This window comes from Myodes glareolus, chromosome 1 (assembly GCF_982192425.1).
Source record: "Myodes glareolus chromosome 1, mMyoGla1.1, whole genome shotgun sequence".
In the NCBI taxonomy this organism is placed as follows: domain Eukaryota; kingdom Metazoa; phylum Chordata; class Mammalia; order Rodentia; family Cricetidae; genus Myodes; species Myodes glareolus.
The window spans coordinates 89,888,196-89,902,879 of record NC_142026.1 but is presented as its reverse complement, the minus strand read 5'-3'; the positions used below and the strand labels follow the sequence as shown (position 1 = coordinate 89,902,879).

General features: G+C 38.9%; 1 protein-coding gene across 4 annotated transcripts in view; it reads left to right on the top strand.

Moving 5' to 3' along the window:
* Cdk19 (cyclin dependent kinase 19) overlaps positions 1-14,684 on the top strand; it is a 154,400-nt gene that overhangs the window by 54,631 nt on the left and 85,085 nt on the right. For 2 of the 4 annotated variants that reach the window (XM_048424946.3, XM_048424948.3), the window contains one exon: positions 2,796-2,871. The exons of 1 other annotated variant lie outside the window; for it this stretch is intronic. In XM_048424946.3, coding sequence (XP_048280903.1) covers positions 2,796-2,871 — 76 coding nt within the window. Of the gene's footprint in view, positions 1-2,795; positions 2,872-14,684 lie in introns of those variants that run through there. One more of the 4 variants, XM_048424949.3, reaches the window with a different exon arrangement.

Below are 14,684 nucleotides of genomic sequence, written 5' to 3'. Positions count from 1 at the left end.
ACAGGATTCTGGAAGCAGAAACAAAAGCAGAGAGGAGTGCTACTTACTGGCTTGTTCTCCATGGCTTGGCTTAGCTTGCTTTCCTACACAACCCAGAATCATCTGCCGAAGGGTGGCTCTGCATGAGTGGACTCGGCCCTCTCACACCAGTCATTAATCAAGAAAACGTTCCACTGACCTGCCCGTAGCCAGTTTCTCAGTTGTGCTTTCCTCTTCCCAGGTGACTTTAGGGGAGCCATTTAAAAAAAAAATTAATAAAATAAAAGATGCTTAATTATCCTGACTGGCATATAATGGAAAAAAATAAATAAAATACTTAGACATTTTATTTATTATTAATCTATTTATTCATTCATTTATGGGAGGAAAGCATTTATAATCTATTTATTTACCCAAAGTAAGTAATTAAGAAAATATTCAAAAGAACTTTATTTTCTCTCCTTCTGTTGTTTCCATCTGTCTGTCTGTCTGTCCGTCCGCCCATCCACCCACCCATCCACCCATCCATTCATCCATCTATCTGTGGTAGAGATTGACCCTAGGACCTTTGGCATGCTAGGCAAACACACTACCACTGATCTACATCCCCAGATCACAATGGTATGTTAAAAGGTACATTATAAGTAACATCTAAACTCTTTTGTTTACTATTAGATATAGAGTGGGAAAAATGAGAAATAGTTAATATGACAAATGTGCCAGTTCTTTGCTGTTGTCCTTTAATAAAACCATCATGTCATGTGCATCATGTGCCTCTAATACAGAGGCTCCTGGTCTTCCTAATGCTGTGACTATATAGACAGGTTTTGTTTTTTTGAGACAGGGTTTCTCTGTGTAGCCCTGACTATCCTGGAACTCGATGATCTGTAGATTGGACTAGCCTTAAATCCACAGAGTTCCGCTGCCTCTGCCTTCCAAGAGCGAGATTAAAGGTGCATGCGACCACTGTCCAGCTAAAGTTTACCAGTTCCCCTCTTTTTCATTTTGTCAGTGTCAGGGATTGAACCTAGAACATCCTAGTGGAAGTCAGAAGATCTACCACTGTGCTGTAATAGCTCCTGCCCTCCAAAGACTTTTTTGTTTGTTTGTTTTTTTGAGACGGGGTTTTTTGGTGTAACCTGGTTGTCCTGAAACTCACAGAGATCTATCTGCCTTCTGAGTGGTGGAATTAAAGTTGTGTGTCACCATACCTGGCTGCTGTGACCCTTTAATATAGTTCCTTGTGTTGTGGTGACCCCCAGCTATAAGATTATTTTGTTACTACTTCATGACTATAATTTTGCTGCTGTTATAATGTAAATATAATGTAATAATAATGTAAATATCTGTTCTGATGGTCTCAAGTGACCCCTGTGAGTACCCCACAGGTTGAGAACCGCTGGTCTGGATATTGATTATTTGCAAATAGAGTTTGCCTTGAGTGCTGTGTTGTGCTGCGCTGCTGTGGTATAATAGGAAGTTGTCAGCTCCATTGTGTTATGGGACCACCAGTATGTGTGATTTTATCATTGGTTGAAATTTCATTATGCAGTCATGCATGACTAATAGGAAAAATGTACAGAACCAGTGTTGTTGATTTTTTTTAGTGGAAATACTTATTTTTATTCTTTTTTATTAAATATAGCTGTACATAGTGAAAATCAAACCTTCAACAGTGCAATTGTACATAAAATATAAACGTTTTCCTTTTTACTGTCTGTTTCTAATTTCCCTTTGCTTCTCAGAAGTAAACAGTACTGTTAACCTCTTATTTTATTCTGTTGCTCAGGATCAAACCTAAGATGTCTTGGCTGGTAATCAAAAGACAGAAGTTGGAGGGTCATAGATCATGCCCCTGTTATTAGAGCAAGCCATGACATGATTTGTGTTTACCAGATAATCAAACCACAGTTAAGACTGCCAGCTTAACTGTCTTAACGTCTTGTGGCTGGTTCTGGTGTCTGTACACTGAGGATATTAACTATTAAAGTAGCCACTCATCTGATTTCCCGCCTCTGTTATTGAAACACTATGTTGTATTGGTTAAAACCCTGGTAACTGTTAGGCTTCCCTATATTCCTAATCCTGTCTCCATTGCTTGGTGTTGTTTTTTTGTTTGTTTTTGTTTTTGTTTTCAGGCTTTTCAAGTTTCTCTGTGTAGCTTGACTATCCTGGAACTCACTCTGTAGACTAGCCTGGCCTCGAACTCATAGAAATGTCTGCCTCTGATTCTTGCACACTGGGGCTAAAGGTGTGTGCCAGCACTGCCCGGAACCTTTGCTTGTTTTCAAACCCATGCTTAACTACTGGATTTCTCTAGGAGTCTTTGGAGAAAGCGATGTTGGTGCAAAGTTTTGAAGTCTTAAGAGGCTTTTGCTTGGCGCCGTGGAATTTGGGGCCAATTAAGTGAGTCTGGTAGTTTTTATCTGTTAGTTATTTTTTAGTGATGGTTTATAACAGAATGCTTCTGTAGACTTCGAATAATTAAGAGAGGAGTGACAGTCATCTCACAATATGTTTGAGTTTATATTTATCCTTGTTTACTCTTTGAACTAGAGCTGTTTAATATTCTATTCTGTTTATTTTGAATTTCATGTTTTAGCTCTGTCTGGTGTTTTCATTATAACATGAATTCCTTTTGGTATTTCATATTCCTATAGTAGAAATATTATCAAAAATAATCAGCAGTGCATTGCATAGTGAAAATATTTACATATCATTGAGAGACTAAATACATTTCCATTGTTTTTATAATTATAATTTTAAATCTAAAAGTAATATATGGAAAAATAAAGCTGTTTTCTTTTCACACGCAGAAAAGATGAAAAGGAGTATGCACTGAAGCAGATCGAAGGCACAGGGATATCCATGTCAGCTTGTAGAGAGATTGCAGTAAGTAGATAAAGATGGTTTATTTTGTTACCAATATTGCTTGTTCATTTTCAAATAAATTAATATAAAAATATGTAATAATGTATTACTTCTATAATAAGTGGTAATTTCACAGATATAATTTTAGGATATTTTATATAAAATGGGAAAATCTGTAACAAAATCATTTGAAAGTCACTTTTGAACATTTTCTTAATGATTTGATATTTATAATTTAGAGATAGTGAATAACATATAATTGCTTTAGTGAATAATTATTGAAGGTTATTTTTCTATAATTTTAAGTCAAATATTTCTTTTTTAAAATAAGAGATTTTACTTATTCGTTTGTATGCATGCATGACTACATGAGTTTATGTGTACCATGTGTGTGCTAGTGCCCAAGGAGTTAAGAGGGTGTCAGATCCTTGAACTAGAGTGACAGGCATTGTGAGCTGCCTCATGGAAGTGCTGGTTCCTCTGTCCAAGCAGTAAGTGCTTAGAACCACCGGGCCAGCTCTCCAGCCTCAAGTCTAATATTTCTTTATAGCAAAAGGGTCTATATTATTAAATCATGTGGTTTAAGTTTTTCTAAAATGTATAGTGATAAATTTTACTGATTGTCACATAAATCAGGCCATCATATTAAAATAAAATTTTTTTATTTTGAGTCAGGGTTTTTCTGTAGCTTTGGAGCTGTCCTGGAAAGCTCGGAAGACCAGACTGGCTTTGAACTCGCAGAGATCCACCTGCCTCTGCCTTCTGGGTGCTGGGATTAAAGGCATGAGTTCCCCCCCTCCTCCCCTGCGCCTGGCAGGATAATTCATTAGAGAAGGATAATTCCTTTCCATGTGTTTCTCTAACTACTCTTGCAATAAAGGCAAGGCTAGCCGTATCTGCTGAGGATTTTCTAAGTAGTAATCCACTACATCTTTACAATTCTGTGAAATACGTACTTTTAATACTTATATATTTCATATATGAAATATGCTTATATATGAAAATAAGTATACATATTTCATACTAGAAAACAGATAAAACTGTAATTCTGGTTTTGAAGGCTTTCTTCTTCCTCTTCTTCTTCCTCTTCCTCTTCCTCTTCCTTTTCCTTCTCCTCTTCCTCCTCCAGGGTTTCTCTGTAGCTTTGGAGCCTGTCCTGTAACTAGCTCTTGTAGACCAGGCTGGTCTTGAGCTCACAGCGATCCGCCTGCCTCTGCTTAGTAATTCTTAAATAGTTGTTTACATTTTTCATATCCATTAGGTGTGTGTGTAGATTAGATTTATTAAGGGAAAGTTAGAAAACTACTGAGAGCAGGAGGGATTCCAAGAATAGAATGCCAGGTCTCTCTCTCCCTTTCTCTCTTTGTCTCTATTATTCTGAAACAGGGTCTTACTATGAAGCTCTGGCCGGCTTGGAACTTGTTATGTAGACTAGATTTGCCTGGAATTCAGAGGCCCTCCTGCTTCTGCCCCTCCCCAAGTGCTGGGATTAAAAGCATGTAGCACTTGCTGGCAAGGATCTCTACTTTGAACGTAACTCTTATACCCACATTTCCACATTCCTGCCTTATTCACTGGAAACATGCCGTAACTATTAGTTATAAGAAAATGTGGTGTTTAAAAAAAAAAAACTCACAGCAGAAAACCCCATGACATGGCAGGAAGTTTGTAGGCTTCGGTGTTTGGCCAGGTAGTAAGTTAATGATAGGTTCAGTTTCCTCATCTGTTACTACTTAGTTTTGCTGGCCAATAGAAGGCTAGCATTATAAGGGAATTGGGACTCAGACTTAAGGACTGGTAGCTTAGGGACACTGCACACAATATCATTAATCAAAGAGTAGAACTATTTTTTGCCTTTATATGTCATACATTGCCAGACCAAATATTTTCTAGTTGATATGGGGCATATAGTTAAAAGATTTTGATGTGGAAATAATTGGGAAGGACCAATTATAAGGACCAATAATAAGTAAAATTATTATTTTGAAGTTATGATGAATAAGGCAGGTTTGGGTCCTAGAAAAAGAATTTGTAGCTAGGTCATGAAGTTGGCATTGTATACAACAAGGCAAGAAGTTTACGAATGAGGATGCATCATCATCTCATGGCTCACTAAAGGACAGTGCCATATCACCGTAACACTATGGACAGTTTTTGTATGTATGTATGTAAGTATGTATGTATGTATGCATAAATGTTTTGCCTGTATGGATGTCTGTGCACCATGTGCTTGCCTAATGTCCAAGGAAACCAGAACAGTCTGTCAGATCCCCTGAAACTAGAGTGACAGACAGTTGTGACCCACCATATGGGTGCTGGGAATCAAACCCGGGTCCTCTGGAAGAACAGCCAGTGATCTGAACTGATGAGCCATCTCTCCAGCCCCTCACTATTATTTTGAAACAGTGTTTCATATTGTAGCCCAGGCTGGATTTGAACTTACTATTTATTTAGCCCAGGCTGGCCTTGAACTTCCTGCCTCAGTCTCCTGCCTCAGTGTCTCATGTGCTAGAATTATAAGGTGAGAACTTCTACACCTGGTGCCATATTACACATTTATTCCATTTGAAACTTACGGCCAAGTCTGAATTGTAGTTTTGTATAGTGCTTTATAGCTTTACAGCATGCAATAATAGGGTGTAATTTTGGATGATGAACGTACCAAGAGCATGTGAATATTAGCATTGTAGGTTGAGATTACAAAGAAGTTCAAGTATAAAGAATCTTATCTTTGTAGCCTGTGTGATCATATAGTTGCTACTTAGAAACATGATAAATATCATTAATTCATATCTACTGGTTTGCTTCATGGTTATAAAATTTAAATATGTTAATTATAAAAATATCAAATGCTATAAAAAAGGATTGTAAAAACATCTGGTATACCAACACTTAATCTTTATTACTATTTGTATATATATTTAAGACCATTTGCTTTGCAAAAATTGCCCCCCAAAAGAATAATCTATTACCTTTTTGTGGAGTGTGCTTTAATGTTAAGTAATACAAATGTATATTTCAACTGTAAAGCTAATTGAACAATTTATTAATCATTCATATCTGGGGATATATAACAAATTGTATGATGGAACTCCTTAGTACTCTTAAAAATTGAGATGTTTGCACAGCAAAGAGAGGCTAAAGGGGTATTAGGGCAGCAGGCTGAAGAGTATAGGCTAAATAGGTACCTTATTCTTTTTGGACTATTATGACAAAACGACAGAGACTAGATGTCATGAAAGCATCTGTTCTGACCCCTTTGAAGACTAGAACTTTTACTATCAGGGCACTAACAGAGTGTGTCTCATGTGGGCCTGGTTCCCTGTTTATTACGGATTACTGGCCATCCTTTTCTTGTATCTTTCTGTGGTTGAAAGGATGCAGGGAACCTCCCCCTTTTCTAAGGGAATATTCACAAGGCTTTGTTTGTTCTCTAACTTAATCACCTCCCACCTCACAGAGGGCCCAAGAAGTAGTGGCTTCAGTTTGGGCATTAGGATTTAAAATTTTGAGTTGGGGCTGAGGCACTTAAACATTCAGTTTAGGACTGGGATGATGGCTCGGGAAAGTGCGTGCTGCACAAGTCTGAAGATTGACTTCATCTCTAACACCCAGTAAAGCTGGGTGGACCTGACTGCATTTTTGTGTTTCGGAGGCAGAGCTGGAGGTTCCCCAGAGCAAGATGACTAGCTAGACTCACTGAATCAGAGTGCTTTGGGTTCAGGTGAGAGCCCCTCTCTCAGTAAGTAAGTACAATCGAGGAAGACACTGATGTCCACACACGTGGCCATACATGCACCCACATCACATACATAAACACAGAAATTGTGGAAACAAAAACCTCATTTGTGTTATTGCCAGAGGTGCAGAGAGAGGTCAAGAAGCTTCCTCTCCCCCAGTGCTGAGAATTGAACCCAGCACCTCATATACCAACCACTGAATTTCCAGCACTAATCCTGGCTTGTCTGCTTGCTGCCTCTCTCAGTTCTGACCTGCAGTGCTGAGAAGTCGTACTTCCTCAGTGACTTCTGCTTGCCTATTTCCAAATATATGTGTACATCCACATTTAGCTCTGGTGTTCCCAGGTGACAGGGAGGTCAGCTGTTATGAACTGTCACTTTCATCTTTTGTACTCACAGCAGTAGGTGGGCGGGAGTGGAATGGCCAGTGAAGGACTTGCCTCTGGTTGTTTTTGCTGTTGCTCTCTGGCTGAGCCAGCCGGCCATTTTTAAAGTTCAGTGGAATGCTTATAACTTTAGTATAGATAGATAAGCCTTTGTTTTTTTTTTAAAGTTATGAAATGAAATTGGTGGAATGTATATTAGCTGGTAATTAACTCTGAGAAAAGCTTTGAAATATCCACAAATAAAGCTGTTTAAATTCTCCTAATTTATCTCTACAGAATTAACATTATTGGGTTAAATTGCATATGTTAAAAGTGGGGAAGTGCATGGCATTAGACAATAATTTTAAGAGTTTTATAAGTAAAGTTTTTATTAACTATAAAAAAATAGAGAAGGTGCTGGAGAGATGGCTCAGAGGTTAAAAGCACCGGCTGCTCTTCCAGAGGTCCTGAGTTCATCCTCTTCTGGTATGCAAGCTATCTGGAGGCAGAATGTTACATACATAATAAATAAATAAATCTTAAAAAAATAAAAAAGTAGAGAACTATCTTGTTGGAATTATTTTATTGTATCATTTTATGTTTCAGCGAGCCTAGATTTCCCTCAACTCTATGTCCAATCTTGTGAAAATATAGATTTGTGAAACAAGGAATATAACTCAGAATTTTACCCTTCCTGTGAAAGGATTAGATTTCTGTGAAAAGCCTCTAAAAGCTGACAACTTTTTTAGGAGATATTTTTTAACAGAATGTTCTATGGTGATTTTTTTCATAAAAGTTTACATGACTTTTAGAGTAGAACTAAAGAAATTTTATGTGCTTTATTTTGAACAGAATCTCTACTTTTGAATGTCTTCTTCTTTTTCTTTTTCCTTGGTTTTTTGAGACAAGGTTTCCCTTTGTAGCCCTGGTTGTCCTGGACTCGCTCTGTAGACCAGGCTGGCCTTGAACTCACAGAGCTCTGCCTGCCTCTGCCTCCCGAGTGCTGTTATCATAGGTGTGCAGCATACCCTGGGAGCTCTGAATTTGAGGCCAGCCTGATCTGCATTGGGAGTTCTAGGCCAGACAAAGCTACATGCAGAGTGAGACTTTGTCTCAAACAAACAAAATATCTTCTATATTAAAGTATAAAATTTGTTATGTTTCTATGTGTGTTTGTGTGTATACATTTATATCTGTGCATGCCTGTATGCAAGTACTTATGTGTGCATGTGCATGTGGAGGCCAGTGGTGGCTGTCAAATAGCTTTCCTAATTGTTTTCCACCTTTTTTAAAAAATTTTAAATAACATTTTTTAAAAATCTTTGGGAATTTATAGTGTGTTTTGAACATATACACAACAACCACAGTTCCTCCCTTGTCTAGCCCCTCCACTTTCACCTTCTGACATCTTATTTGTTGAGGCATAGTTTCTTCTTTAATCTGAAGTTTGCTAATCTGGCTAGACTGGCTAACAGCAAGTCTCAGAAATCTTCCCCCCATCTGTGGCTGTGCACAGAGAGTACAAGTGTGTGCTGCCTGCTTGGCTGTTGTGTATGCTGATGCTAGGTCCTCCTGTTTGCATAGAAGCACTTCACTGACTGATCCATCTCTTCACACCTTCAACTGTAAACTTTAATTCAATTAATTTAAACAGTGATCCTGGATGACCATTTATCTGTTATTATTTATTTGCAGAGAGTGTGTACATGTAGGCACACACACACACACACACACACACACACACACACACACACACACGGTGGCCAGAGACTACTTTCAGGAATTGGTTCTTGTTTCACTTTGTTGAAGCAGTCTCTAATTGCTGCACTTCACACCCCAGAGTGGCTGGCCCATGAGCTTTTGGACTCACATGTCTATCTCCCCTCTCACCGTGGGAGTGGGGTTCAGGGATCACAAGTACTTGTTTGTGTGTGCATACTTGGCAGGCATGCCATGTTTGTGGAGGTCAGAGGGCAACTTGTACATGTCAGTTTTTACTTCCCACTGTGTGGGTTCAGGGATTAAACTCATCGTCAGACTTGGAGGCAGTTGCCTCTACTTGCCTTCTTCTTGACTCTCAAAATAAGACATTAAAATGAGGGAAAACCACAGACAATACTAAAGATACATTCCTTGGATTTCATTGTAAAGTGGGAAAAAACTTGGGTTCTGAATTCAATAGTTGGGGTTGTGTAGACTCCATGCCTCTTGCTTGTCTTGAACAAGCTGACAGTGCTGGGGCCTATTTTACCTAATTTTAGGTACCTATAGAGATGAGGATTTTTCTTTTCTCTTGAGACAGGGTCTCTGTGTGTAGCCTTGGCTGGCCTGGAACTCATACAGAGCAAAGGCTTAGAGATTCATCTGCCTCTACCTCCATATGCTAGGGTTAAAAGTGTGCACTACTATTCCCAGCCTTTTTTATTTTCTTTTTGTGGTCAGCTTCATTTTTATGTCATAAAGGGTTTATTTTTAGGTCACAATTCAAAGTACAGTCCATCGTGGAGGGAAATGAAGGAGCAGGGACTTTAAACAGTGGACACTCATTTCTTGGAGGTTGAATTTGCTAGTATTGTAGGAAGATACATTGTGGATGTCTTTAACAGAAGTCTGCTAAATACTTCTTTCTTTCTTTCTTTGTTTATTGAAATAGGTAGATTCTAGCTGTGTAACTTGCCTGACACTTGCCACTGGGTTGGCTTTGAATTTGAGGCAGTTGGCCTGCTTCTGCCTCTCAGGTGCTGAATTCCAGGTGTTCACCACCATGCCTGGCACATACATACTCCTTTCAGAAGTTCAGTACTTGGTATTGTCTTTGAATACTAAGATATTTTGACGGTCTATTACAATAGAAAATACACTTGTCTCCCCCAGCTATACCAGTTGGTAAATACTCGACACTACTTTTTGTGATACTTTGTGAAACAAAATTTTTATGCTTATTAAAGTCTTTTGAGTTTTTGAAACCTGGAATACCCTTTTCCTCAGAAAATGTTGAAATAAATGGTGCTGGGGCCACTAGTCTATTCCCTGAAAACCCATCAGTCATTCAGGTGCCTGGGTTAGGCTGTCTGAGGGAGAGCTCTTATCTGCTTATCATTGTTTCTATGGGGAAGCACATTCTCTTAGTTTTAAGTGTTGTTCATTGATCCTGGTGCTTGGTTAGACTGGGCGCCTTGCATATGTTAGCCCTTCTGCTGCTCAGCTCCAGCTGTAGCAGGAAATAGGTCTTGGATTCAAGTCCTGCTGCTGCTCTTGAGACAAGGTCTCAGTATGTTGCTGAGATTGGCCATAAATTTTCATCCTCCTGCCTTTGCCTCCCAAATGATGGGACTGACTTAAAGTCTTAAAGCACTAGGGTCTTATCTTCTCATAATTAGTGACAGCGACAGGCAGGCTCTTTCAGGTGCTTGGGGTGTAAAAGATAGAATAACTGAGAAAATGAGACAAATGCAGGGGTTCTGTGGCAACCAGGAAGAAGAACTAGAATGTGTCCTACCCAAGCCATGCAATTTGGAGCTGGTTCTTTGAAGATAGGGTGAACTAGGGGGTTTGGGGGGCAGCTGGTGGCAGGGTGTCACATGTCAGTAGCTGTGTTAAGTAGGCGGAGACCAGTGGACAAGGCAGCCTAGGCAGGGAAATTCCACAGTGAGGTGTTGACACAGTAGTGCACACGATAGCAGAACACTTAAGTGTGATAAGAAAAAGGAATTTACTCCAGCCCCAGCGCTGTCGTAAAGACAGCCTCACTTCGCGTTCTGTTTGTGTTTCTGGTGATAAGAGGCGCTCACAGAAACCCACAGAAATCCGTTGGGACGGTGCAGAGTCAGGATGAGACCTGGTGTTAGCAGATACCCACAGGAATTAGACTGTATTTCAAAAGCACGAAGCATAAACTTCAGTTTTATAAGCTTCTTGGCATGCTGAGCAGGTCTGGTCATCGAGAAGATTGTCTCTGTTGTTTTTCTTAGAAGAATGCTTTAATTAATTGGAAATACTACACCTTGTAGATTTTAGTGATATATAATTTTTTGAGGGGGTGGTGGGTGATCTGCCTTTCTGGTATGTCTGCCAAGGTACTTTATATTTCTTATATTAAAAAAACAGGTACATAAGCCCATATTTGCCTGTGGTTTCAGTCTTGAGATGTTGCCAGCAAGGGGTTCATTTGAGTGTTTTCTTGTTCAGCTTTTAAAAATCACCCCCACTCTACCCCGTGTCTGTTTTTCTTTGTGCTGGACATTGAACTCAGGAATGCATGGTAAGCATGTGGGCGCCCACCGCATCACACACCCAGCTCCAGGATTCTCAACGTTAAGGCTTTTCAATGTAATGATTCTATCATGTTATCAGTTAAATATATTTTAATACTTTATGGCATTCTTCTTTGTCCTTGTCAGTTTTTACATTTTGTGTCTTTGTTTATTTATATTGAGTGCTGCCTATTTTGTTATCTTTCTGAAAATCTTAAAGTACGCTTTGTTCCTAGCACACTGAGCAGGGAGCACCGAGAGGGATGTTCAGATTCATGTGAGCTGCTGCACCCTTTCCCAGTGTTACTTATTTGATGTTTTTTTTTTTTTTAAATTTTGTTGTCTAATAATAAGCACAGTTAATTTGAGATGACCTTAAAAGTGTATATTGGCTTTTCCACATATACACACAACACATGCACACACCCCATACCAATTTGCCGTTGTTTCAGTATGAACAAAAGATAGCATGCTAAAATAGGCTGCTGGAGTTATGGCAGGTTAAGTTGGTAATAATTAAAATAGACATTTAAACATATGTAGAGAAAATTACTCCCTTCCGTTACATTAGATGAACTTTAAGTTGATGTCTTAAGTTTTAGTATCATTTAAAAATTTGTATATTCCCAATAACTGATCTCTGAAGTTTTGCATAGAACATATTATATTCTGCAAATGATTTAAGAAAAGAAAAGGATAATATGTGGGCTTTTCAAAGTAAAATCCTCTGATGTGAAAGGTCCCATTGGTTTTATTACAGTGTACTTTAACTTGCAGTAAGAGGTGCTTTACTTCGATGGAACTAATTTGTCAATTTATATAAAACTACTTCTCTTTACCCCAAGTCTGTGGGGTATAAAAGGGCCAGGCTATCAAATACTCCCCAGTGTGGCGCATTTACTTGCTGAGCCATCCTCAGCAATCTATACTTTTATAGATAAAAGTATCTATAAAGTTAGATACTTTTAATCCAGGAGGAAAAACAGGATAAAGGACACCTAACAACTCATTGAACATGGAGAAGCTGAGCTTGTGCCTACTTAGAGCCTTCACCCCTACTGATCAGATCAGTGTTCACATTACGGGAAGATACTCTGCCCACTACCAAAGCAGAAAGGCGAACACCAACCCAGCTGTAAACCCTTCTGTCTGCAGCAGTGACTTGCCTGCAGGATACGCCCATTCACTAGTGACACAAGGCATGTGGGAGTAACCAACCACTGTCTGACTGAATTTAAGGCCTAACCCATGAGATGGAACCCATCCCTAACACTGCTCTGATGGTCAAGAGCCTGAGACTAGATAGGCCGTGGACCTAGGGGAAACCCAAATACTACTGTTCTGTTAAAGAAACACACCAACAAAATGATTCCTAATGACATTCTGCAATGTTCATAAATCAGTGTCTTGCTCAGCCATCTTCAGAGAAGCTTCCTCCTTTAGTAGATGGGAATCAATACAGGGACCATAGCTAGACAATGGGCAGTGAGTGGAAGATCTTGGAACACTTGGTACTGTGTGGGATATCTCAGAGATTCACCTGCCTCTGTCTCCCAAGTGCTAGGATCTAAGTTAGGAAGAACATCGATTTTTGTTTATAGCAAACAGATCTATAATCCTACAAGAAAGAAAGACTACTAGTTATTTCTGAAATAAACTTTTCCACAAAGAGCAAGCTATTCAGACTCCAGAGTGAGGCATGGAAAAAAGCTCACTCATTGCAGTAATTTTGCTATAGACCAAAGAATATTTACCACAAGGTCTGGAGAGTAAAACTATGAGAACAAGTGCATAAGTAACAAGAGAAAATAACTAAATTTAAGAATCAATTATAGGATCAAACTATTTGTAGTTTATAAGCTTTTACAGATGTTTCAATTCAATATAAGAATTTGGGTAAAATTTGCATTTTTTCATAATCTTCTATTGAACTGTGACACTCACAAATTAATATTAAGTAATATGTAAATGATTTTGTTACAACACTGATGGACAGTGAGTCAAAAACACATGTACGTGTGCAGGTGCGTGAGCACGTACACACACTCTCTCTCTCACACACACGCATACACAAAATATATTTTAAAAGGCTCTAGATCCAGGGGTAAAGAGTAACAGACCTATATCGTTCTAGATAAACTGTTTACTCAGCGATACAGTATAATTTACACTTTACTAGTGCTAAATAATAGTCTCACTACTTTACTCCATTGAAAACACTTAATATTACTACCATGTGGTATGTTAAAAATTATCCCTATTGTGGATTTCTTGATTATTTATAATGGAACTTTTTTCTTATTAGATATTAATGCTTCTACTTTTTGAAAGCTCCAATTTCTTTTTTATTTTAAATCGTTTTTGTTTGTTTTGCTAGATAGTGGTGGCACATGCCTTTAAACCCAGCACTCAGGAGGCAGAGGCAGGTGGATCTCTGTGAGTTTGAGGCCAGCCTGATCTACAGAGTGAGTTCCAGGACAGCCGGGGCTCTGTTACACAGAGAAACCCTATCTCAAAAAGAAAACAAAAACTAAACAAAGTAAAAAACCACAACAAGAAAAAAGCTTGGGGAGAAAGGGTTTATTTCGTTTACACTTCTGTCACAGTCTATCACTAAAGGCAGTCAGGATTGGAACTCAAGGAGGGCAGGAATCTGGAGGCAGGAGCTGATGTAGAGGCCATGGAGGGGTGCTGCTTACTGGCTTGCTTTCTTATGGTACCCAGGACCACAAACCCAAGGGTGGTAATGCTCACAGTGAGCTGGGCCCTTCCACATCAATCATCAATCAAGAAAATGATTCACAGGCTTGCCCACAGCCAGTCTTGATGGGACGTATTTTCATTTGAGGTTCCCTTTTTCCAAAATAACTGTCTTGTGTCAAGTTGACATAAAACTAACCAGCATACTGACTTGGACACCTCTTCCCTCTCCCAAAGTAGGCCTGGGCCATTTCCAGACCTTTCCTGTTAATAGTTCCTATGTAATCAGTCCCTCTCCCCTTTGCTTCCTGTGTGAGACTCGATACAGAAGCATCCCTGAACTGGAAGACAAGTGCTTTAGTCCTTTGTCCCTGAGCAGAGCATCTGATATACTACTCAAGACAACTGGCATTAATGTATCTTTGCTGATGTACTGCTGTTATCTTATAAAATATCTCTTAATACTTTGTTTCCCAAGTAAAGAAAGAATATGTGAAGCAATACTGCTTCATGATTGTAACATGATTATCTTGGCTGCATTGTGAAATACTAGGATTATCTTTTTCTCAGTCAGATGGAGTCACTGACTGTTCTTTGAAGCTACTGGTATTTCAAAATGATACTAAAATGGGTTCCCATAGCAATATCCTACCAGTTTCTTTTGGCAAAGATTGCATCATTTTACAAGTTAGATGGAGAAAGAGAAGTGTTTTCAGAGTTTATTTATAAAACCAAGCAACAGAATGTGGTTGTTTAGGAGTTTAGTCTTTATCTCT